The 27,410-nt window shown below is 42.4% G+C and overlaps 1 protein-coding gene across 1 annotated transcript; it reads right to left on the bottom strand.

Annotated features, from left to right (window-relative positions):
- Window positions 1-24,863, bottom strand: CERK1 (chitin elicitor receptor kinase 1). The gene is made up of 10 exons (XM_087668272.1): window positions 23,730-24,863; window positions 21,843-22,028; window positions 3,246-3,451; window positions 1,749-1,838; window positions 1,563-1,665; window positions 1,239-1,390; window positions 1,024-1,121; window positions 657-816; window positions 420-518; window positions 1-238 (listed from the first exon to the last, which is right to left on the bottom strand). Exons 1-10 carry the CDS (start codon window positions 24,376-24,378, stop codon window positions 89-91), a joined length of 1,893 nt encoding a protein of 630 aa, XP_087524398.1. The 5' UTR covers window positions 24,379-24,863; the 3' UTR covers window positions 1-88.
- Window positions 24,864-27,410: the final 2,547 nt, after the last annotated feature.

Raw genomic sequence — 27,410 nt, 5'->3', positions numbered from 1 at the left:
TTGAGACCAAAGAGATTGAAAAGTTGGAATTTATGAAATACATTTATGAGGAACTATTACACTCTGTAGCTTTATGCCTCTAAATTCATCATCTTCCAGATAAAAGACCCTCCATTCCATGATCCGTATCCCATTCCTGGGTTGCAGAGGATAAAGTCATTAGAGCCACCACAGCCACCCTCATGTTGGGTCTTAGGAGAGGCTCTTCTCTGGTGCACGCCCCCGCAAGATTAGCCATCTACAAGCCACCAAGCGTAAGATTTTGAAGCAACTTGTTGAAAAGGATAGCAAATGTTCCAGAAACTATTGAGCAGCTCATCAAAATACTAATGTGATGATAAGATCTGAACCTGAATTTCCTCCATTTTGAGAAAATCCTCCCTAAACTAGGTGTCTTAGTTCAACAACAAGAGTCTCACCTTCCATACAGACTCCAAGGGATAATCATCACCGAGTCCAGGGTCTACAAGCTTATGCAACTTTTCTTTTCCATTACTGTCGTTCAAGACATCCTGAAACTAAAATTCAAACAAATGGCAGATGTCAAATATGTGATATCATTATTTCAGACACAGTGAAACTAGCAATTACCAGAAACATTTTAAAACAAAAACGTGCAACTGTACAAAAACTTATTCAACAGAGAAGAAAGTTACCAACGTGACTAGCCCTTGCGAGTTTCCTTTCAGGGGCTGATTTGTAGAAGTCCCGTCCATATTGTGAACAATTGCTTCTTTGGCAGAAATGATTTCAAAAAGCACAACACCAAATGAATAGACGTCCGCCTTCGGTGACACATCCCCAAATCGTGCATACCTACCAACACATCAAGAAGCAGGAGCAGAAAATTTCAGCAGCTAAAAGACAAAAGGCTTCTCAGGACGGAGCAGTTAGATATACTCACTTCCAAAAAATAAGCCTCCTAACCAAATTATTAGCAGCACAGCAGATGAATTAGAGATAGGTCACAAATCCATTCAGTAATTGAGAAAATATACTAGCGAGCTGGCCAGTTCAACTTACTCAGGGGCCATATACCCAAAAGTACCGACCAATCTTGAAGGGATAGTACTTGACACATTTCCTGACTCTGTTAGCTTGGTCAGCCCAAAGTCAGCCACCTACATGTATATTCACAATAAAAGACATGTATTACATATAATGTTTAGACGTTGGCCACTATATAAGACATCAATTTCTATACCCAAAAAAACACTATATCAACCCAGAACACCAACCTTGGCACGGAAATTCTTATCAAGGAGAATATTGCTAGTTTTGATGTCACGATGAATATAGGTTGGAGTTGTATGTTCGTGAATATATTCAAGGCCTCTTGCAGCATCTAGGGCTATCTGGACTCTGATAGGCCATGTCAGATTTGAGCTCCCTGTCCTATCAGAGAGACTTGACGTTTAGTTCTACAGTTCCAAGTGTTTGACACTAGAGACAATGGTCTATGACTAAACAGCTATCTACTCTCTCAGAGATGCTGGAGTTCTCTGATAACTCTCACACTCATAAATTAAACAATTAAGTGTCTACTGCAATTCATTGCTTACCTTCTCTTTTTGAAGATTTTAGGTGTTGACCTAGAGTTCCATTTTCAACATACTCATAAACAAGAAAGAGTGATTCAACCGTACAGTAACCAATGAGACGCACCTGTATACAATTCATTTAGTGTCTATATCAAAACTCTTTCCAGTCAAGACTGGAAGCAAACAGTTGGAAGTCACAGTTATTACCAAGTTTGTGTGATGCACACGTGTAAGCACCTTCAATTCAGCCAGAAATTCCTTTGTAGCTTGCATATTCATCATCTTTATTGCCAACTTCTGAATACAACAGGCATGCATCTTATGAGGACCAAGACACTTTACATATTTTCATACATCTTCACTTGAAACATTGTAAAAACAGTCTCTCTCACTGGTCCATGAGAACACACCAACATACTGCCAAGCACATGCCATGACATCCTTGACCACAGATCCAAATTATTTACGGTTTTTCAGAATGCCGCTTAAGGTAAATTCTCAGAGCACACCAAAAGCCTTTGCCAACTTTCACCCCCTTTGTATCAAACACTCCTATGTTACCTTCTGACGAGTTTTGTGTCCTCATAATGAGATAGTGTCCCACCTATGTTACCTTCTAATGAGTTTTGTGTCCTCACAAACTCAGTGTTGAGATAGTGTCCCATTCCATTTTGGGCATCCCGATCTTGTGTCCTGGGTGCCCCACTATTTTGGAAACTTTATGCAAATTTGGCACACCTCAAGTGGCATTCCAGCATTGTCGATTTACCACTTCTAACAGTAGGGACCTAGCTTCGTTTTGCCAGGGCACCATGCATGAGATGCAGCATTTCTTTTCATACATCTGGAAATCACACAGTAGACCTAGACAGCAAGATGCAGCCTACTAACCAGCAGCATGCTTCCACTTCAGAGAGTCTCACCCACGTTTTGACAGAGTTACTCTTAGAGAAAGATGGGAAATACAAACATAAAGTCAATGCATATGAGGCAGTGGCAAGACGCCTTCTTAGACATTTGGAATTCTGATACATTTTTTCAAGTAGAACTTCAAAGCGGACAGCCTGGGAGCCTAGTTTTTATATTTTCAAATTTATTTTGCCTCCGCAATAGTCATTGCTGAGGGAAAATTTTAATAGGATTTTATTTTCCTAAAAAAGGGGAAAGGGTTTGGTGGTGATGGTGGTTGCAGGGAGGTAGTCTTTTTAAATGGCAAAAATGTTGAGCTTTGTAGGGAACGTAATGATTGTACAGATCAATGTATAATCCAACCTTTAAACTTAAAGCCTGGACACCTCCCTATAATTTCATGGATCTTTCCACAGTAAGTGAAGAAATCCATAAAATTTCTAAATTATCCAACCCAATATCTCATGCTTGGCATGCAGATATCTAATCTTACATTACATGCTCATCATGATGCATAAAACGAATTAATTGTCGTGTGCCCACTCATGCATTCAATGACCTAAAATAACATAAAAATTTCCCTTCAAAGCAACAACTTACCTACCTGACCACGTAGTTCCCCATAAAATTTCTAAATTACCCAACCCAATATCTCATGCTTGGCATGCAGATATCTAATCTTACATTACATGCTCATCATGATGCATAAAACGAATTAATTGTCGTGTGCCCACTCATGCATTCAATGACCTAAAATAACATAAAAATTTCCCTTCAAAGCAACAACTTACCTACCTGACCACGTAGTTCCCCATAATAAACTGAACCATAGCCTCCTTGGCCTATCTTTTTGGCAATGCTGAAGTTGTCTGTCGCAGCTGCAAGTTCCTCTAGTGAAAATTCAACAGACCTATCTGCACTGAAGTTTGATAGACCTGATGACAATGTGCCTGCTGTAAAATTCGAGTATCCACTGTCTTCAGAGAGATGTCGGATGGGCCCTGTTTAGATGAAAGAAAATAGCCATTTTAGACTCGAAAAGAATGCCATTCATAAGTTGAAGTAACTATAAATGCCATTAATAAGTTGAACTCACTATAAGCTTGAAATATCCAAATAACATGTTCAGAATTCAAAATGTTAAAGCCAATGGATACATTCGCCACTTCTTGAAGGTTGTACAATGCCTAATTCTTTCATACTTGCTGATTGAAAATAGAATTATTATATGAAACAGATCAAGGTACGTGATAGCATCAACATTACTCTTCTTCTTCCAAGACTGCACAACACAGAACTCTTCAAGACTCCACACCACCAGATTCTTCAAACTTGACACTCCACCACCATACGGCACTCAATTGGAAGTCAAAGACAATGCTCAAGTGCTGAAATTGTTTTCAGCTGAGCATTAAGCAAGAAATGTCTTCATATAGTGAGAAGGGATTGATGCTTCTCGGTCTGAAAATTCACAAAATGAAAGGGGAAATGCATTGGCTGATCTTGGACAAGGCTCATAACATGGGCAGCAAGATGGAAATGTTATGAGCAAGCTGAAAATGTTGATGTTAACCAAAATGCGGTTTCTTCTAGGCCTCTTGATGCTGATGATCAGCAAGAAAGTCAAGAATATGATGACAAATTCAAAGTTCAATTGAGACAGTAGCTGATATGTTTGCTCAGTTGGCAAAGGATGCTCAATTTGCTTAGTTTTTGAACTCATCAAAGAAGGACACCAAGGGCAAAAAGAGAGTCATTCTCTAGAACTTCAGGACAGCAGAATGTACTGAAAGAAATGCCAAGACCATCTCATGATGCATCTGTTGATCTAAAAATGCATTACCTTTATTAAAAGGGCCCCAAGACTTAATAAATTAATGAATTAAACCTTTTGTTAAGAAGAAATAGGTTCCTAGAGTGTGTATGTGTACCATAAGCACAAACGCTAATTGGTAGGACCCAAACTTCCTATAAATAGGTATGCTGGCCTCCACACTGCCACAATCTCACTTTTGCAGCTTGCAAGTGCCCCAACTTTGCTGGCGCACACCCCGTATGTGGAGAATAGGCGCCTATTGTCTACACTATTTCCAGCTGCCGCCTGCTGTCAGCCCGTTATAAAGCTGCGTTTGCAGCTGTTCTTCACCCTCCAACCTACATTTACCAGCCATGAGCTGTCACGTACAACTGGCAACTAGACAAGCTACGTTCTAACCAGCCTACTGCCACGTTGCATCCTCCTCACCTCCAACTAAGGCAAAAGCCTGTCCTTTGTTTGATCCTTGAACAAACAAAGTGATTGTCCAAAGAGATGTCGTTTTTTATGAGGGGGAAATTGTACATAGCACAGTACTGGCCTCTGAGCTAATCCCTTCTTCCACATCAAAGATAGTGCCATCTAAGGCGAGTCTACTACCCACTCCTAACCCACCTGCAAAGTCTTTAGGACCCAAGCCTCCTCCACAAGACCCGTTACCTTGGTACCAACAAACCATGCAAGATTTGGGGATCCTTCCACCGGATTCCACTCCAAAGTGCCCTAAAAGATCTTCCTACGTTGCACCTAGTGTTTCATTTACGTTTGTCTTTACGGCAAATTATATACCGCATTCTGAGCTAGAGAGTTGGCAAACGGCTCTAAAGCATCCTCACTAGCGAGAGGCCATGGAAAAGGAGCTTGCGAGCATTGACTGAAATGAGATTTGAAGCTTTGTGGATCATCTGAGCCATAAGAAAGTCATCAACAAGTGAATCTATATGACCAAATTTAAAGCTGCTCGAACTTTACATATATACAAGGCTCGCCTTGTAGTGCAAGGTTTTCGACAAAAACATGGCATAGATTATGAGGAGACCTTTGTACCCACTGCGCGGTTAACATCATTCCATTTGTTGGTTGCCCTCGTCACTCATCTGTCAGAAGTGGTGCAACAATGGAAGCGTAAACATGAGTTGTAATAAACTGCTGAAACACAAGACAAAAGAGAAAGGGAAAGAAAAAACACAATACAGATGAGAACTCAGATGTATGCTCAGGAAATGAAATCCATGTATCAGACATGAGACTGTCACACACAACAGTGGACACAATACAGATGAGAACTCAGATGTATGCTCAGGAAATGGAATCCATATATCAAACACAAGACTGTCGCATACAACAGTGAGTTACTGGCTGCGTGGGCACTGGCACCGGCTCCTCTCTCCACGGGACCTCCAAGTGGTGAACTGAACTAACTAAGGAGGAGGAGCCCATAATATATATAGGCATAAATAATGCCATAAAATATGTCAAGTTGGCCAGCATTTAATGCTGGCTGACTGGCACCAATAAATGCCCCAATAGCATAAAATTCTACACACTAAAATGCCTAAAATAACTATCTAATGTATCCAGCCATTATACATGCTCAGACTCACACATGAGCTGACATACTCTGCTAACATCATCATGGTTGGCCAATCTATCAAATGGACATCAAAAATGCCTTCCTGAATGGTTATTTGAAGGAGAAAGGCAATGTGTAGCAACCTCCTAGATTTTCTTTTGTTGACCATAAAGACAAGATCTTTCATTTGTGGAAAGTTCTTTATGGGCCGAAGCAAGCACCACGTTTCTAGTTCCATACAATGGATGAGTTCCTTAGAACTCATGGATTTCATTCTATCCCTTATGACCCAAATGTGTATATCAAAACCACTTTAGAGGGGGTAAGCTACATTCTCTCGTATGTAGATGAATTACTTATCGCAGGCTCAAATTCTACTACCATAGCAAATATTAAGGCCCATCCTTGTTCTACATTCGAGATTATTAATATTGGTCAATTATCCTAGAGGTAGTTCGATTTGAGGATAATATTTTTGGCTCACAACAGTACACTCTTCAATTAGTGGAACAATATTGTACTGATCAGACACGGCCTATGGCCACGCGTCTTAACCCAACTATCCACTTGTCTAAGAATTCCCTAGATTAGCCCTTTAATGAGCACACCTATAGATCTGTTGTAGGAAAACTTCTCTGGTTGATTCATACTCGGCCTAATCTTGCATATTCTGCTTATCTACTTGAACCATATTTCCATTGATTAGTTGTATGCGTGTGTTGAGATATGTTTGGTATACTTTTTCTTGTGCTCTAACTTATGGTCATGGTTTGCTTTTTGCAAGGGACCACAAGTACAATGATTCCAACTGGGCTGGAGATCTGTGTCAGAGTGAAGCAATGCGGGAGCGAATGACCGTGGCAAAGAGTGAGCAAAGTTAGAAGAGAGGGAGAGAAAGAGACAGTGAAATGCAAAAAATCTGCAATGAAGAATGTTGTATAAGGATGCAAAATTATACACAGGTGCAGAGAAAATATTTGCGTATGTCTCCACCTCAAGGACCTCGATCTCCATCAGCCCCGAGTGCAGTCTCCGTCACCAGTAGGCTGAAATCTGTCAGATACAAGTGTGTAAGACTGCTGAAAACTCAGCCTTATAAAGGCTGAAAAGAATGCCTCGAAAATGACCCAAAATAACCAAGTCGGCTGCATTTAATGCAGCCGTCAGGACTCAAGTCGGACAATCTGTCTACTGCCACATGGCAGACTGCAACGTGGCATTGCTGACATGGCAGGAGATGGCTCTCAACAACCCCTCTCAAATCCTGGACAAGGCAGCAGACAAAGGGATCTAGAATGTCGATGAAGTAAAGCCTAGGGAAGTGCCTTCATAAACAAATCTACAAGATTGTCTTTGGTCTTACAGTACTCCACATCAATGGTCGCATCTAGCATTGGAGCTCAACTGAGAGTGACAAAAGTTCGAGAGGAGTGAGCGTGAGAGTGTGACGGCTGGAGAGAGAGAGAGCAAAGTCAAGTACAATTTGATAAGAGTATATCAATAATGTGTTGGTACACAAAGAATAAAATGTATTTATACTTAGGGCACGTAAAGGGTGCATTCACATGTACAATGTGCGTGTACTATACACAGGGGGTTAAACCGGGCCTTTATCCCAACAACCTCCCACTTAAAGGTCCAATGTGAACCTCTAGCTAACCAACTCCCACTAGTCGTATGCAATGCTCGTGCTGAGCTTTGCTTAGACTTTTAGTGAGAGCATCTGCAAGGTTGTCTTGTGTTTTAATCTTGGTCAATGTGAGTTGACCATCTTCAAAAATCTGTCTGATGAAGTGATATCGCATATCTATATACTTTGTGCGTGAATGATACATGGCATTCTTAGCCAGATACATAGCACTCTGGATATCACATCCCAAAACTACAGTATCCATAGACATGCCGAGATCTTCTGCAAGTCTACTCAACCATATAGCTTTCTTAGAAGCTTCAATAGCTGATATGTATTCAACTTCAGTGGTACTCAGTGCAACAATGTTCTGCAAACTGGAACACCAAGAAACAGCTCCATTAGCAACTGTGAAGACATACCCGCTAGTGGACCCACGAGTGTCCAAGTCACCTACCATATCTGCATCACAATAACCCTGCAAACTAAGTGCACCCTGCCCATAGCAAATACACTTTCTTTGTGTACCCTTAAGGTATCGAAGAATACACTTGACAACCTCCCAATGTGCTTTGCCAGGATTTGACATAAATCTGCTAACAACTTCCACTGCATTAGCAATGTCCAGATGAGTAGCAACCACAGCATACATAAGAGAGCCACAAGCTAATACCTAAGGGACTCTTTTCATAGCATTTGCTTCCACATCATCTTTTGTGCTGTTGGCTTTGCTAAGCTTGAGAAAAGGAGGTAAGGGTACCCCAAAAGGCTTAGCTTCAACCATGTTAAATCTGTCCAGTACCTTTTTAATGTACTTTTCTTGAGATAAAAACAGCAATTTCTATGTTCTATCTCTACAATCCTCATGCCCAAAATACCACGGTTTTGAGTGCCACTTCCCAAAATTCATGAGGGAGATTAGCAGTGGACAACATGCACCGCGCTCTTTCACATAAAGTCCTATTATATCTTTCAGCCACCCCATTTGAAGAAGGGCTGTAAGGGGCTGTAAGCTCCCTCTTAATACCATGCAAGTCACAAAAGGAGTTGAATTCAATCGATGTGCACCCCCATTATCAGTTCTCAAGCATTTCATCTTTCTATCTATCTGAGTGGTCACAAATGCACGAAAAGTTTTAAAAACAGCAAACACTTCACTTTTCTTTTTCAGCAAGTATACCCTAATCTTCTTGGAACAGTCATCAATAAAGGAAACAAAATATGCAACACCACCCAACGATTTCACGGGCATATTACATATACCAGAATGCACTAAGTCCAAGACATTGGACTTACGAGAGACACCAGAGTAAAATGAATTTTTTATTTGCTTTTCAAACTGACACTCATTACAAAAGTCAAGTTTAGAGCCTTTTCCATCAACCCTCTTCAGAGAGGTAAGAACATCAAGTCCTTTTTGGCTCATATGGCCTAATCTCTTATGCCATAACTCCAAGTGGTTGCAAATTTCAACAACTGCAAGAAACTTGCCATTCAAGGCTTTACAGTGCAAACGATACAAAGTGCCCTTCTTGGTTTCTTTTGCAATCAGCATGGAACCCTTTTTTACTTTCCACAAACCACCACCAAACAATGTGGTATAGCCATGCAAGTCAAGCTGACCAACAGATAGTAAACTCTTTTTAATGCCAGGCATATATCTGGCATCTTTCAACACAAGCTCTTGACCATTATCTAAAGACAAGTGTACAGTGCCAATTCCATCAATGCTGCAAGCATGGTTATTTCTAAGATACACCTTTCCATAACTGCCTACATTAAACATAGCAAAACACTCCAAGCAAGGAGTCACATGGAAAGAGGCACCAGAGACTAGAATCCAAGTCTGAGTGACACCATCATCAACTGACAAGAGTGCATCAATCACATCAGCCTTGGTAATCTACATATCCTGCATATAACATACAAGGGCATCATAATCAACTACACATAATACATCAGCCTCTGTATGTGAAAGCTCATCTATGACCACACTAGAGGCCACATTGGCCTTTTCTTTGCCTTTGGTTGCCTCAGATACATCTATCTTGTCTTCCTTCTTCTTTTTATCTCCTGCATTCTTCTTTCTCTCTTGTTCCTTCTTGTAATACCTGCAATCAAGTTTCTTATGGCCCTTCCGACCACAGTGATAGCAAGTAATGTCACTCTTTTCCTTTCCTTTACTCTTGCTCCTGTTTCTGTCCTGCATTTGCATTTTTCTTTTCAATCCTGTCTCGTACATTGTAAGCTGAGTTGCTGCCTTCCCCACTAGATATACGTCTAATTTCTTAATTCAAAATAGAACCCCTCACCCCATCATATGAGAGATTGGGGTTATTGCTAAGTGAAACCACCAAGGTCTCCCAAGAGTCAAGCAGTGTCATGATCAAAAAGATCGCCCTCAACTTATCATCAAAGTCCAAATTTGCATCTTTGAGCTGATTTAAAATCCCTGTAAATGCACTCAAGTGCTCAGCTATAGGCTTTGACTCATCCAATCGCATATTCACCAACTTGCGCATTAAATGCACATGATTAACAGGTGTGGTGATCTCATAAGTAGTTTTCAACTTCTCCCATATTGCATAACCTGTATCTAAACCCTTAATGTCTATCAAAATGTCATCAGTGACACCCATCTTTATGTAAGCCACAACCTTTTTATTTACCCTGGCCCAATCTGCATCAGACATTAGTGCGGGTTTCTCTTCTTGCAAAGCATCCTCACAATCCTTTAGGAACAAAATGCCCTACATACAATCTTTCCAAAGGTCAAAGCCATGACCATCAAACTCTTGATGTCTAAACTGGAAGAAGTTGCAACCATTTTACCACGAACACGAGAGTAAATGCCCCTAAACTGCAAAAACAAAAGCTGAACCAAGAAACACATTCTTGTTCTTTCTCAACCAGAAATAAATCGCTGTTGTTTATACATGAACCAGCCACCACACGGGCAAAAATGCAAAAATTTATCAAATTCTACGCAAATCCCCAAAATTTCAAGTCCAAGATTGCATAAATGTCAGCCAATTTGACCCAGCTGAGCAAAACTTTGCCAATACATGAATAGCCCCAAATTTTTGGGATACAATGTCAAGAAATTTTGCTCAAAAGAGCAAAATTCTGACTAATTTGGCAAAATCCCCAAATTAATTGAGGTCACCACTCGCAATGTCTGCAATTTCTGACTCGAAAATTGCTGACAAGCATAAACGATGTCAAATCTGGAAAAAGCCTTAAATTTTTTTGGGCCAGAACTGCACAGATCTGTGACCTATGCCTTTAATGCATGAACTCCCGCTAAGAGAAGGAATTTCCAAAAAGGATTTGAAAAGAAAATAAAGATTCTTGATTTTACAAAAAATTTGGCAAGTCCATTGACTCGCCGGCAAATGTCACATCGCGAGACTGGCAACGCCTCCGCTGATCCACGCTGGTCGCCGCTGGTAACAGGTCCCCAACAGACTTCAGCTGCCGTTGCACTGAACTCCAGCTGTCGCCTGCACTCCGTCACGCTGGTCACTAGAATCTCTGCTGTCACACAGACTGGCTAGAAGGCCTGTGCCCGCTACCTGTCTCCTTTCGCCTACCAGTCGTCAGCTAGTCACAGCTTCCACCTGGGCTTGCTCACTGGACGTCAGCCCTATCACGCAGTCACCAGCAGGCTGAAATCTGTCAAATACAAGTGTATAGGACTGCTAGAAACTCAGCCTTATAAAGGCTGAAAAGAATGCCTCGAAAATGACCCAAAATAACCAGGTCGGCTGCATTTAATGCAGCCAACTGCAGTCGGGGACTACAGTTGGACAGTCCGACTGCTGCCGCGTCACAGATTGCCACGTCGCACTGCTGACATGGTAGGAGATGAGACTCAAAAATCTGGACACATGGCAATCTCACGGCATCTATATGTTTTCTTTGGGCACAACTCCCATTTCTTGGTCAAGCCATAGGCAGAAGATGGTAGCTACTTCCACAACTAAAGTAGAGTATCAAGCCCTCTTTGATGGCACCACACAAGCTATCTACTTTGGGGGACAATTGGCTGTTTTACACTTCCCATGGAACTTTAAACTCTCATCTACAATGACAACCAGAGTGTCATAGCATTGGCTAGTAACCCGATCATCACACCATAGACACAACATGTTGGAATCCACTTCTGTTTCACCAGAGAGTAAGTTGAGCTAGACACCATCCGCCTAGAGTTTATGCCTTCATCAAACAATTTTGCAAACATTTTGACCAAGGCCAATCAACCAACTGATTATCCAATTCTTGCTACCTAGGATCAACATGGATGCACCCTCCCCTATTCCCTCGGACTGATGAGGAAAATACGGTTCCCTTTGGCTTTGTCTTCCATATTGAGAAGGGGCAGCTTTCTTCTCTTGAGGGGTGACAAAATTTTGGTTTAAGTTATTGTTTCAAAGACATTTATTATTTTATACATTGTATCATAATCTACATCCTCCATATGATCATGATTATAAAAGGGTGCTTGGGCAAGTGAACAATTTCTCTACAAGAGCACTGTCTAAGTGACACCATTGCATTGCATTTTGCATGAGCATGATCTGCATTGCCTCTTGCCTAACTCTAGTGCATCGACATTCTGTTCTTGTAAATATGCATCTATGCACATTTATCCCTTTTCAATCTTTTGGAGCGGTCAGTCTTTTAGAGTAATCTACCATATTGGCCACAACTCCCATGGCATTCTCCCTTGCTTGCTTTGCTTGCTCAGCTTAACTAGCTTGCTTCCACCTATCTTTTTTGCTTCCTCCACATACCCTCCATAGATTTCTCCATCACTGACATCCAGTAGTGGTTGGGATAGCTTGCTTGTTTAGTGAAGGTCTTAGGTCTGACCATCCCTTCATTCTTCCCAAAGCCCACAAATTACTTAATAGAACAAAAACTATTTAAAAACCCTCATTTAAAGTTAAATTTGTTCAAAACTATCAAAAGCTCTTCCGAAAAACCAAAAAAACAAGGACAAAAGAAAACAAAGAAAGTTTGCATATCTCGGTAGGCCATTGGGCAAACCAACAAGCACCGTTTGTCCAAAGCCTTGGCCTCCATCGCCTCTGTAATCTTTGTAGGTCATTGGGCAATCAACGTGCACCCTTTGCCCAATGCCCTGGTGACTTTATGTGACACACTTTAGAAAAAGAAAAGAAATTTTGGGCTTGGGCTAGGATTTAGGGATATTTAGCTATTTATAGCCTCCCCCACTCACTTGGCAAATCATTTTCCATTCTTCCCTTGCAAGTTTGTACTTCCATTCTTCCCTTGCAGGTTTGTAGGTGTACACTTCGACTTTGGTCTTATTCATCTCCAGTGCCGCTATAACCATCACCCTGATCTAGTGCCCTCACTGACACTGTGGGCTACATACAGGGACTAATCAGTCCTATATTCAAAATTAGTTCTTTGTTCAGTGCAGATTTCTTTCTTCTTTTCTTGCAATGTCATGAGGACATGTATCTTTAAAACCTCACTTAATATGTGGATTAATTTTTAATCACATGGTTAAGTAAATGTTGCACATGCAAGATGTACCTAGGATTAGAGTAAATTTACAAGCCCAGGACCCAAGGAAATCACCGGATATCAAAGGCAAAAGTTTCTATAAGTTATGATGTACAAGTACTTGGTGGTATCTGGTGCCGGAGAGGAGGAAGCTGTTATAGAGCAAGGAAAGGCTGCTCGTGTGATTTGCAACCACTATGGATCAGTCCTACAACATGTGACAACAGTTTGGAGCCCTCTAGGAGCAAGTGATAGTAGCCCAAGGTCCTTTTGGAAAGAACACAAATTAATTATTAATTTTAAGAATTAATATTCTGAAAATTAATTTAATAAGGTTGAAAATTGCTAGAAAATGGATAAGGAAGACTATCACTTGGCAAAACTTTCTATTCAAAGTTACTGACAACTGAATTGGGGCTAAAGGAATTGGGAATTGTTGGCGAGAGATGTTGATGCCTACTTATTGAATTATTTCCCAGCCATTAAAACCATTTTGGTGAAGATGACTACATATTCCTAACCTTGGAAAATTGACGATTGCTGGTGATACACTTTCTCCTTAAGATTACCGCCTCTAATGTTTCTATTCCTGCTATTAAATCCATTTGGGACAACTCAATTTCACCAATTTCTCGTAACAAAACTCTGAATTTTCTCTCTCTGCAGCTTCCTCTCTATTCTCTCAGCCATTTCACAGCTTGCCTCAAGAGATCTCAGCCAAATCCAATACTAGGAGGGTGCAATTGAAGAGATGCTGCTGTAAAACCCTAATTTTACAACAGAAATTAGGGTTTGACCACCACCTCAGGAAGTGTACTCAGAATTCAGGGCCTATGGCTTGGAATTCAACAGCTGAAATTTGTAAGTTCAAGGAACTCCAAGAGGCCAATCAGCCAACATCACACTTGGGGTTGAATTTGTCATCCAAGGAGCAAGATGAAGACCAACCCCCTATTAGATCAAGGGGCAAATCATATTGCAAGGCTTGCTAGTCATTTATGGCAACAAGTGGCATTTGGATTAGTGGAGGAGATTAAAAGAATCTCAATGTACTCCAACAAATTACAATAGAACCTAAACAAATATTGCAAGGGGCAACAATTTTGGGGCCAACAAGATGTCCAATGTCCAAGAATCAATCGGTAACATTTCAAATTCAATTTATGTGAGTTTTGTACTTCTTGTGATTAGTCTTTAATTAGGTGATTACCACCCTTTCCCTTGAGGAAGGTTGGTTTCACATCTGAACGCGTTGGCTTCTGCAAGGGAAACAAGATGGGCATCAGTGCCAACATCTAGAGTAGGTCCCCAAACTAATAAACCAAGCCTTCAGAAGTGACAAATGTGTGAGAGTACACAATGAAATAGAAACATGGAGAGAGGAGAAAGAATAGAGAGAAAACGCAAAAGAGCAAAAGGAGTATTGATCTAAAAGCACAAACATAGGGCTAATAGCTTTACACAATCAGCCCATGCACACTAGGGAGGTGTGTCAATAGGAGGCAATGCATTGATGGCAAAAGATTTGACTAAGGAAGACATGGAAGAACAATGATGGTTGGAATGTATGACCATTTGATTTGGATGATAGAGGCATGGGTATGGGGCTACCTATAAATATTAAATAGGCATAGGATGTATGAATAGGCTAACCTAATGCCAAAAGGATGACAATGGTTGGAACTGGCCACCTACATATGCCCAAGTGGCCAAAAATGAAATGCACTTCCTTGATCATAAGCGTGCAACGTAAACAAATTGGAGCAGATAAGTGGCCCTTGCACTCTAGTCTCCATCTAACGTGCCTGAAGTGAAGAAGAATGACATGAGAATAAATGATAGACTAAGACAATGGCATAGCTCCCCAAGTCCTCATTTAATTCAAACGAGGCTCACAAGCAAGAAATAGAATACAACATACACCACATTTGCTAACAAAAAGGTGTTGGTTGAAGGAGGAGTTGATATACCACATTACTGACGATTCTCCATTGATAATTATGGATGGGGGTGGATATAAGATCGTCTAAGGAGTAGGATCATTGCACTCTCTTGACCACCAAGTGGCAACATTGCCACCTCTAGGCGTAGAATCATTGCATTGGTTACCCTAATATTGACTAGCCTTATTATTGCCATCAATATGGCCAAACTTACGCCAATGGGTACAAAACCTATTCTTTGCATGTATGTACCAAGAAGCAAGTTTCTTCATGTTGGTTTCCTTTGTGAGAAGAGGACTAGCACTTTGGAGAACTTGCCTTCTATTCCTTGGAATTCTTACCATTCCTTGTTTTCCCATGTGAAGAAGTAGAACCCAAGGTCGAAAGGTCAGCAAGGTGTTAGAGTGCAGCAATGCGGAAGTGTAGGACAAAGACTGAGAGAGAGAGGAAAAAAAGGAGACAGTGTAAACGTAGAAAATCTGCGGTGTAGTATGCTGTATAAGAGTGCAGAAATACACAAGGAGGCAGAGGAAATATCTATGTATGTCTCCGACTTGATGACCTCGATCTCCGTCAACCCGAGCACAGTCTGTCTCAGCCAACAGATCTCAAGATCAGAATCTGAATATTGAATGTTGGAGTAAGCCACGAAGCCGGCTATAAATAGCCGAAAAAATAGGAAATAATTGGAGCAGGTCGGTTGCATTAAATGCAGCCGATTGCATTAAATCTGGCCGACTGTACCAACAAATTTGGCCGACTGCTGATGTGGACTGCCGTATTGCTAACTGTCCAAGAAATGACTGTCTAACACCCCCCTCTCAGATCCTGGACGGGTCAAAAGACTGAGGGATCTGGAATGCTGCCGAAGCAGAGCCTAGGGAAGCACCTTCGTAAACAAATCTGCAAGATTATCCTCCATCTTGCAGTACTCCACATCAATGGTCCCATCCAAAAGCTTCTCCCGAATGAAGTGATATTGGATCTCAATGTACTTTGTCCGGGCATGGAATACTGGATTCCGTACCAAGGCAATGCAACTCTCATTGTCGCACCGCAAAAGAGTAGGACGAGTCTGGGGGCAGCCAAGCTCCTTCCAACAATCTCTGAAGCCACACAACCTCACATGTGGTGGAAGACGCAGCCCGATACTCCGCCTCAGTAGAAGAAAGGGCTACCGTGGGCTGCTTCTTGCTACTCCAAGAGAGAATACCTATACCCAAGATAAAACAATAGCCTGTAGTAGACCGTTGGTGGTCCACATCTCCAACCCAATCCGAGTCACTCCAACCTGCAAGAACCAGATCTGTAGCATCTGTACCTGCGGGATAAGAAATCCCTAAGTCACAGGTCCCTCAAATACCGAAGAATCTGTAGGGCAGCCTGACAATGCATCTGTTTGGGTTCCGTCATGAACCCTACCAAAAGACCCACAGCAAAACAAAGATCAACACGAGTGTTGAGAAGCCAAATCAAGGATCCAGTAGCGTAAAGCATCCATCACGGGAGATCAAAGTGTGAAGTGGCCTTCCAATTTGGATCCATTGGAGTAGTAATGGGCCGACAAGTCTCCATCTCGAAAGTCACCAAGAGTTTCTGAATGTGCCTCTGCTGAGAGATGAAGAAGAAATGAAGAAATGAAGAAGCCCCAAATCCGTCATCTCAAATGCCTGATGTAAAGCTATCTTGGTCTCACGGACATGCTGTGCATGATCCCCTGTCAAAATCAAATCATCAACATACAACACAAACAACACACGGCCAACCTCGAAAGTATGCACATAAAGCTGCGGATCGGCCTTGGAGCACCAATATCCCAACTTCAACTAAAGAAACGAGTCAATCTTCTCGTTCCATGCACGCGGAGCCTGCTTGAGGCCATACAAGGCCTTCTTCAACATGTAAACTTTTCCATCGGAGGATCCAAAGCCAGGAGGCTGCTCAACATAGATCTCCTCCTGCAAGTCACCGTTCAAAAAGGCCGACTTCACATCCAACTGATAAACAACCCATCTCCTATGGCCAGCCAAGGCAAGAACAGCTCGAATAGTCGCCATGCGAGCAGTGGGGGCAAAAGTATCATGGAAATCAATGCCCGGGGGCTGAGCAAAACCTTTAGCAACAAGGCAAGCCTTGTGCTTGTCCAAAGAACCATCCCTAAGGTACTTGGTCTTGAAGACCCACTTGACACCAATCACCTTCTTGTGAGAGGGACGAGGCACAAGAGACCAAGTGCCATTCCTCTCAATAGCCTCCAACTCGGCTTCCATGGCCTGCCGCCGATGATCAGACAATAAAGCCTCCTTCACTGAAGTGGGCTCTCGATCCTGCATAACACGGGTCAGCAAACAATAGTTGGAGCAAACAAGCTCCGAAGAATATGCATGGTTCCTCTGTGACCTTCGCGGTCCATCCTACGGTTCCCACTCCTCAGGGACCCCTCCGATCCCTGAATCTCGAAGGGTGTCACAGGCCCAACGAGGAGGAGGACAAACCTCTCCCCCCGTGGCTCTCCATCTACTGAAGACTCGTGAACATCCACCGATAGAAGCTCCTCGAGGGTGGCCGGTGGAAGAGAAGACTCGGAATCTGAAGAAGAATCTCCATCAAGAGGCTCTGGCTCCAAAGAAACTGTCTCAGGAGCCCAACTCTCCCCTGGATCTCCAAGGATGGGGTGCTCCTCACCCCCCTCTGTGGCCAGTACTTCCATGAACCGCACATCTAGGCTCGTGTAGACATCCCGCTTAACGGGATCAAACAAACGATAACCTTGGGATTGGGAGCTATAGCCAACAAAAACCTATTGTCGAGAAGTCGCCTTGAACTTATCACGATGCGTCTTCAAAATGTGAACATAAGCGTCACATCCAAAGATCCTGAAATAAGAGACATCAGGCTTAGTCCCGAAGTAAGCCTCAAAAGGTATCATCCTGTCAACGGCTGAAGTGGGAGATCAATTAAGAATGTGAACTGCGGTAGCCACGGCCTTGGCCCACAGAAACTGAGGTGTTTGTCAGTGCTCTGTCATGGTGCGTGCCATCTCGATCACACTTCGGTTCTTCCGCTCCAAAATGTCATTCTCTTGGGGAGTGTTGGTGTTAGCAAACTCCTAGTGAATGCCCCTATCTACACAAAAACGAGCAAACTCATTAGACATAAATTCACCTCCCTTGTCTGAACGCAAAGTCTTCAATCGCCAGCCAGAACGGTTCTCCTCAAAAAGAAGCCAATCCTTGAAATGAGAGAAAGCCTCCGACTTCAAAGTCAAGAAATAGGCCTAAGTCATCCTGCCGTAGTTATCTACGATCAACATGAAGTACAAGCTCCCCTTTAGGGACTCGGTCCTCATCAGGCCACAAAGATCCGTAGATACAAGCTCCATGGGTGAAGTAGACCGCCTACAAGCTTTGTTGGGAATCGCATCTTGATGTAGTTTCCCACGAATGCAGGAGACACATGACTGATGGCTCACCAGTATGTCTGGCAAACCTCGGACAAAGGACCCTCCCGATACCTTCCAAAGGTACTCGTAGTTCAAGTGGCCAAACCGAGCATGCCAGAGCTCAAACTGTGTCTGAGAAGTAAGAAGAAGAGAAGTAAGAGCTAAAGAAGACTTCAATTTGTAGACTCCATTCTCCTCATACCCTGCAGAGAGAACCTTCCTATCACTATCAAACTCCACCAAGAGGCCTAGAGCACAAATCTTATGAACCGAAAGTAAACGATACCCCAATCCTGGCACATGCAACACCTCAGAGGTATGGGTACCACCACGTCCATCTGGAATAAGCTGCATCTCACCCCGCGCAGGAATAGACACAGAAGAGCTGTCTCCAATGAGAATCTGCCCACGCGAAGGTCGCAAATGGGCAACACCAACGGAAGGAGTCATGTGCCGTGAGGCACCATTGTCCACAATCCACTCTCGAGCTTAGGGAGCTGTCATCGCAACATTAGAAGTTGTCGATGTAGAGTCCTCAATGACTGCTAAGTCAAGAAAAGCAACTGATGAGGGTACAACCACCGCTCCCAAGTCCTTCGTGTCCTTCTTCTTGGTATCCTTCTTGTCTTTGTCGAGACAATCCTTCTTCCAGTAACCGGTCTTTCCACAAATATGGCAAGTTGATTCCTTTTCCTTATCCTTCTTGGATTTGTTGTCCTCGTTCTTCTTCTTTTGGTCCTTCTTCTTCTTTTGGTCCTTCCCCTTCTTCTGAGAGGCTTGACCAACCAATGCCTCCGATTTGGAAGCATTCTATCCCTTCAATTGTTCCTCCTAGTCTAAGACCATAGGAACCAACTCTTCCCACCGAAGAGTCGATTCCCGTCCTGAAGCAATAAGAGCGGAATAAAAAGTACCGAATCGTGGCGGCAACTGGGATAGTAAGGTGATCACCATGTCTTCGAAAGAAATAGGCTTCCCCGCATTTTGAACCTGCATCTGAAGCTGCTAAAACTTGTTGATGTGTTCCCGAAGCGAAGAAGACTTATTCGCGGACAAAGTCCGCATCTACACCTCCAAAAAAACCCTCTTCGTCAAGGTCATCCAATTGTATATCTGGTCGAGCTCCAACCATATCTCACGAGCCACCGTCAAGTGCTTGATGTGAGCTATCATGGCTGTGGTGCAAGACAGAAACAGAAAAGATCGAATCCTGGCATTCAGTTTGTCCCAATGAGGCTGGGCCTTGGTCAACTCCGCACGAGCATTGAAAGAGAGTTTGGACTCATCCCTCACCGAGGGCTTGTTAATCGCCTCCATCACCAGTTCCATCAAATCATAAGACTCTAAAATGGGCCAACATCATCGCCCGCCAAATGCGGTAATTCTCACCATCAAGCTTTTGATCTGTTGAAAGAGCTGATAGGACAGGCACTTTCTTGTCCATAATCGCCTGGAACTCCAAATCAATCTCTGAAGACATGTTAACCTGCAATACCTGCACAAACACAAAAGCAACCCCCTCTGACTGTGAAAACGCAGCCTTCTAGGACTGATTCCTCCCCTGCCCAAGCCTTCTTCACCTGCCGAAGGTGATGAAAAGGTAAAATCTGCAATGGAAGGCATCAAACGCAGCCTCCCTTCCCTTCGAACAGCAATAACCTGCAGCAAATTCACCGATTAGACTCCTTTCCCGCACACCCACACTCGCTTCAGCCTTGATCCAATGCGCAGCCCTCCCGCTCGCCCTCGAAACCTGGAAACGCAGCCTTGTGTCGTGATGAAATCTCCTCTTCAGATAGATTTAGCCCTCAGTCAGTCCATCTTCACCGCTCTGATACCATGTCAGAGTGCAGCGATGCGGAAGCGTAGGACAGAGACTGAGAGAGAGAGAAAAAAAGGAGACAGTGTAAACGCAGAAAATCTGTGGTATAGTATGCTGTATAAGAGTGCAGAAATACACAAGGGGGCAGAAGAAATATCTGCACATGTCTCCAACTTGATGACCTCGATCTCCGTTAGCCCGAGCACAATCTGTCTCAGTCAACAGATCTCAAGATCAGAATCTGAATATTGAATGCTGGAGTGAGCCACGAAGCCGGCTATAAATAGCCGAAAAAACAGGAAATAATTGGAGCAGGTCGGCTGCATTAAATGCAGCCAACTGCATTAAATCTGGCCGACTGCTGACGTGGACTGAGTGGACTGCCGTACTGCTAACTGTCCAGGAAATGACTGTCTAACACAAGGTAATAAAGAAAATGACTTGCTGCATAAATGGAAGTACTTGGAGGGTGGCTTGTTGAGAAATAAGTGACATGATCATCATCTAACTTGGGGGAGCCAATGCGGTAAACTTAAGTGAGTAAATGCCAATATTTGGCTATCTTGATTTTCAAATCATCGAGTTTCTTAATGGTAAAATCTTGCAGATCCTATGGCCTGTAATTGAGATTGATATAACATGTACAACTTCTAACCACATACGATCAATAAGATGGATGCACACAGAGAACGAACTCCGCAAATAACAAGTGAATGCTCAACATGAAATGAATAAAATGGTGCACAATCCCCCACACAAGTAAGGTAAGAGATACATGAATGAATACAGGACTGATATCAACTGCAAGAGATGCCAAACAAAAGATGAAGGCTCAAAGCTGAGGGCAGAGCACAAGGGTTAAGGACACTTGGAGACGCAGTCAGGGCTGTGCAACAGACTGAGAGCAAGGTCATAGACGCCAAGGACAGCTGGCCTGAGTGTGTGGTCACTTGTATGAATCCTGAATGTGAGCAGGCAGCTTGCACTCCAAGTCAGAACAATGTCAGGATGTCAGCATTTTGATGTCAAATGTCCATGCAGGAGCAGAAGGCTGAAATTCATCAGTCTGAGAGCGGGCAGGGGATGATGTGGCAGGCTGAAAACCTGCATTTGCAACAGCAAACAGCAGCTGGAGCCTGCAAAAGGGAGGGCATCAACACAGGAACTGTTGTGGAGGCAGCAACGGACTCCATTTGAACCTGGATAGATCAGGGCAGCAGCCCCTCAGCACATGGCAGCGACCATGGATGGCTTGAGCAGTTAGACAGCAAGCAGTGGGCTGCCACAACCTGCACTTGGATGCAGGATGGAAGAGCAAGCGCAGGCTGATAATCAACATCTGGGTGCTGAAGGTCACAATGGCACTGCTGGCAAACTGATGACTAAATGGAATGGAATGTGTTTCTCCCTCTCCTTGCCCCTTTAAAAATTTGTTTGGACTTCTGCCCCACCAAACTTCAATATAAGCCGAATTTCCTGGTTGGAAAGTAAAAGAGTTGAATAAATTGGTCAAATACTTTTGGCCTAATTTTCATTGCTCAACAGCAGTGAACAACCAGATCGGATTACAAGAGCGATCACTATGAATGAAAGAAAATAGCTTCCACATGGCAACTAATTGTTCCAACCTGAGGAATCTGTCACAGTCGGCGTAACTAGTGCACCTTGATGATGTTTCTGCACAGCCAGCATCTTTTTGCGCTTTCGGGGTATATAGACCATATAGTATATGATCGTCCCTACAATAATCAAGAGAAGAACAGCTGCTCCAGCTAAACCTCCTGCGATGGCCTTGGATTTGTTGCTCTTTTTTCCTGTACCCACAATTATTTTTTCACCAGTACAGAAATCAGACTTTTCTCTTTCAATGAATCTTCAAGCAATAGTAGTATAATTAGATTGAAGGTTCCATACCAAGCCCCCTGAAAATGCAGACAAGGAAAGAAATTATGAATACAATAACAGAAGTCGTGCTGCAGAAGTACTTGATATGCTAAGTTAGCTCATAAGAGGGAAGTGACTTACGTGGTATTGAAAGGTTGGTATACACCATTTCCATCTGGAACCAAAAACACAATGTTGCTCAATAACCTCAGAACTAATGACAATGCACTCATAAATGTGAAGGCAGACTAAGTCACACACTTCAAATAAAACTCAAAACCCAGACCGTACAACACAAATACATTATGGGCTACATTGTCTCAGTAACAATGGCAACCAAAGAGAGATCTTAAGGCAGAGCAAGTTTGGTATAATTAAAAACAGTAAAAGGCACTTTTGGCACCAAACAGAACATCAAAACCAAACTGTCGTCAAGGGCACCCTCAAAAGGTCACTTATATGGTACACATATAATCCAACCACTAAGATCATAAATGCTTGAAATGCTCTAACAAGACCGGCTCAGCAATAGAATAGAGAATTATTTCGACCCCTGGGCACAAACTGGCATAGCAGAGCTTAGCACAGGTAAAACATGATCGTGCTTGGTCACAATGACATGACTACTGTAACAATCAATCTACAAAATTGCCTCTTTCCTTTTCTACATTATGTTGTGGCGAGTTTTGCCATATATTTACAAGGTGCAAATGGGGTACATGGACTATTAAATTATGTTGACCAACTTCATGGTTTCCTGATTATGGACTCAAATTTGGACAGGATCATCCTTTATTTTCGTCAATAATTTTTTGTGTTAAAACATCAAGCGACACGCAAATTAATTAGTAGTTCTCACTCTTACGATGCAAGTGCAAATGATAGCGAATGTATAAACATAAACGACCAGAAATAGCAGGCAGGGTGGCCATATTCATCAAGGTGTTTATTTTCCCTAACCATATCATATATCCATCCATTAGCAAAATTATACATCTGATGTTTCTTGAAAGATGCACTAAAGCTTGAGATGGGTTAAACAAAAGCAAGCAAGCAGAGATCTTTTGGTGTCAATTCAATGAAAAAACAGTTACAGTGCTTTTCTTCTGCTCTCCTGTCTGCTTTAATTGACGTGGAAAAGCAAAACTCTTTGAACCAAGCAATCTCACTTTGCATCCACGGGACCTAGTGAGAGGTCCAAGTTTAGTCTTAGCTTTCAGCAGCTTTAAAAACTTAAAAGAAGCGCAAGTGCAACATGCTGACCCAGCTTATATTGCAGAGGGCCAAGCCCAAGGGCCTATCATAGTGAGGGCGTTGTAAAAGCATAGAAGATACTTGCAAGATCCTACTTACTCATATTAAGTCACACTTAGCTGTTATTGTGTTCTTTCCTAAAATTCAACGTCAGATGTTACTTATCAACATTCAACACTATAGCTATTGAGCCAATTTGGAACTTTGCTTCCAAAGGCATAACTTTGATTTAGAGAGATATGTGTATGGAACTTTTACTTCTATCCGACCATACTATTCAGGTATCTGCACATACTACAGTATCACAATGTTCGCTAATGAAGCTACAATTTGTCATCAGACCACAAAGTCTAAATAGAACTTCCCAGAAACACTACCTTTGACAGGAATATAAAGTATGTCAACATTTTCTTGGAGGAGGTCCAGATTATAGTCCTTGTTGTAGCTCTTCAGCAGGTTAAGCGAGATGTTGAACTTTTTGGTCAAAGCATTGGAGTTGTCATTTTCCTCAGCAACATAGGTGGCAAATAATCCGTAGTCCAGACTCACGCTAGGATCACCACAGGAACAATTTACAGGGATATTCAGAACATTGCCTGGATAGATACTGTCCAAAGTATTGCCTCCATTCGCCGCCGTCATGTCTGACAATGATGTTAAAAACTCATATTTCACAGAGGCTATGGTATTGCCTTCATCATTTTGAACCACTGCATAGCGGAAATTGTGCCCCAACTGATCACCCGAGCATCCGCAGGGAAAGGGAATATAAAGCGCCTGCCCTGACGAGAGATTCGAAGAGCTGTTTAAATGGCTGTACCATAATATGTCTGATTCACTCGCTTGGAACCGAGTTGCGATAGAGCTCAGATTGGCATCAATAGAGCTATTGTAAAGATAATAGGCCAGGGCGACACTACAACCCTGCGGGGGAACACACGATGCATAGGCGAACGGTAGCAGATTATGAAAGCCAAGAAGGAGGGCGAATCCCAGCAGGCTGCTAACCAATCCATATGTCTTCATTGATGAGCGACCGGCGATTCAGCAAGCCGACGAAGGCCGATGACACTGAGCGTTCGCTGCTGCAGCGGCGCCGATCGTTGCATCGGACAGGCAAAATCGGATGGCTCTGAGAGAAAAATAGAAATATGTAGCGGAACCCTGACCTGATCGCGCGGAACTGTGTCCCCCGTCGAGAGAGAGAGACAGAGACAGAGAAAAAGAGAGAGATTTGAGCTCGTTTGCAAACCGCCAGACGATCAATGGCGCCAAGCGATGAAGGAGAGGCAGCCTGCAGAAAGGAGAGGAAACCCTAGGTAGATCAGAAGAAGAGGTCTGGGTCGAACCTGCGCAGGATTGAGACTCGAGAGCTTGTCATTCACGGGCAGCTTTGACCAGCGCAGAGATGCCGGCGTTGAAACGAGGAAGCTTACTTTGCCAAGCTAGCAAAGGTGCCTTCACACGTCTCTCTTCCTCTCGACTGCCCTTTGGTCCTTACTGCCCTTTGGAGAGAGCATCTTTTCTGAGGTGTTCCCCCGCAGCCCGCCGCCCCCGCGCCCAAAGAAGCATGATGCCTCTTGGTCACAACTTATTCCATTCCAATGGGGTTTTTACCACTTAGAAACTCTCTCACGCACCTCGTTCCACGCATTCCAAAGCTCTCTCCTTACTCTGAGGGGGGGTGGTTTGCTTACAAGTTGTGCATCGCATTGGCAATGGGATTAATAACTATCGAGGTGTGTGTGTGGGAAGGGGGGACGGGTGTTGGTTTGCAACTAATGCGAGTTGTATGTCGTGTTGGCAATGGGATTGTACTTTCTCTACACAAGCCTTCCTTTGGTAACCAACTTAAAGAACTCTAGCAATTTTACATGTATATGTTTGCCATTGGCCAAGTCAAACTTAAGTAAAAATTCGTTAAAGAATTCTAGCAAATGTTCCTATATAGCTTTGCCAAATATTCTAGCAATTGAAAAGCAATGTAACAAATTCACACTCTTTAAGAGATTTCTATTCTTGTTTATGGTTAACACAAACCCTCTAAAAGACCCCCCTGCTTTTTTTTTCTAGAAAATGATTGAATTGGAATCAAACTACACCTTTGCGAGTTTGTTATAGCATTTGTTCATACATGCCCATCAAATTTATTTTCCAGGCCCACCCATTGTGATGTATGTTCCACATAAGGATATTACCATCATATCTCATTGGCAACACCTCCACATGTATGATCTCTTTTACCATTGCAAATGTTTGTTTCAGGGAGCACTTATCTGGAAGGTGCCTTAACAATGTCAAATACTGCTAGTGGATTGGCTAAAATAAGGCGAGGATGAAGCAATACTTGCATCACTACCATGCACAACAAAGGTTCTACCAAACTAAGTATCCAAATGGTAGATGCGGTCACTACCCACAACTATGCAAGGTAGCTCAAAGGATAAGTCACTACGCTATGGATTAGATAGTTGGTGCACACTGATAGTATTTGCGATAAGCCCAAACATTGCAACAACTTTCTCTCTAGAGACAATGGCAAAACCATTATCTACTATGTACTCCACTCTCTTGAGTTTTTGTTCATCTGTTAGTAGTGCATTCTCCATCTTCCAGTAGTGAAAGCCAGCCAACTCAAGCTAGTTTTGTTTTTTTCCATTAGCATAATCCACATTGTTTTTGCATATGACCAATATCTGCATTGACAGCCTGATTATTGACATGAGATGACAATAAATTTAAATAGCTTTGAAGCTCCCACTCAAAAGAATTCCACGAGATTTTGGCACATTGGCACTCTTTATTTGCAAATTTTTTTATCACCTCTCATTCTCTCTCCATATTACTCTATCGCCACACAAAGATAAAGTACCAGTGGTACATCTCTATAATACTAGTCTCTCTACCATTGTTTTGCCATCCAAAACCACCATCATCTCAATCTCAATCTCAATCTCTCTCTCTCTCTCTCTCTCTCTCTCTCTCTCTCTCTCTCTCTCTCTCTCTCTCTCTCTCTCTCTCTCTCTCTCTCTCTCTCTCTCTCTCTCTCTCTCTCTCTCTCTCTCTCTCTCTCTCTATATATATATATATATATATATATATATATATAGTTATTTATTTATTTATTTATTTAATACTTTTTTTGTGCGGTGGATCCCTCAATGCCGAATTAATGAAACCCTACCCTATTAGCTAAATCGTACCTTGACTAATTATCCTAGTTTCGTCGACGAAACTAGGAAATGCAATTAAGATATCCTTGCAAGATGAGATATGGAGTATTGGTGTTTGCTGCCCTTTCTATGCAGAACGCATAAAAGAATAGAGAATACTTCATGAAGCAAATACTCCGTATCATGCCTAGAAATCATAGAAACTCGGAAATAATCATATAACAACATAGATCTACTCTACTCAGCACTACAAATCAGAGAATAAGGACCATAATGCATAAATCATGCTGTAAATAGAATGAATACACTAGAAATGATGGTGCCAACTGCCAAATCCTTCATATTTCTAAGTAAATCCATCGTACATCAGAAGTAGACATCAAACATGATTGGATAGACAAGAAGAATCCACGAAAATGCCTCATTAGGTCACGTTTTTGCAACTACCCAAAAACTACACTTCATGAGGTAAGGAACTTCATGAGACAATTAAAGCCTGCCTCACACATAAAACTAACACAACTAAGGTCTAACTATCCTAAGAAACCATCCAAAAAACTATAAATCTCATGACCTACCACATCATCCAATAAAGAATCCGTGAATGAAAGAGGAAATGGATCAATGATTGTTGCTACATTCAACTTTCTATAATCCACACAAACCAGTATCTTGCCATTCTTTATAGGCACCACCACAATTGGTGACAACCAAGTCACTTCATTGACAGGTTTGATAAAACCAACTCGAAGGAGTTTATCAATCTCTTCCTTCACCTACTTAGCATAATTAGGATTCATGCGGTACTGTTTTTGCATAATGGGCTTTGCATCTGCCTTTAACTTAATTCTATGTTGACACACCCTTGGATCAAACCCCTTCATA

The sequence above is a fragment of the Lygodium microphyllum genome, chromosome 26 (genome assembly GCF_053477565.2).
Source record: "Lygodium microphyllum isolate KBCC chromosome 26, Lygodium_microphyllum_v1.1.10, whole genome shotgun sequence".
In the NCBI taxonomy this organism is placed as follows: Eukaryota; Viridiplantae; Streptophyta; class Polypodiopsida; order Schizaeales; family Lygodiaceae; genus Lygodium; species Lygodium microphyllum.
This window is presented reverse-complemented; position numbering and strand designations above follow the sequence as displayed.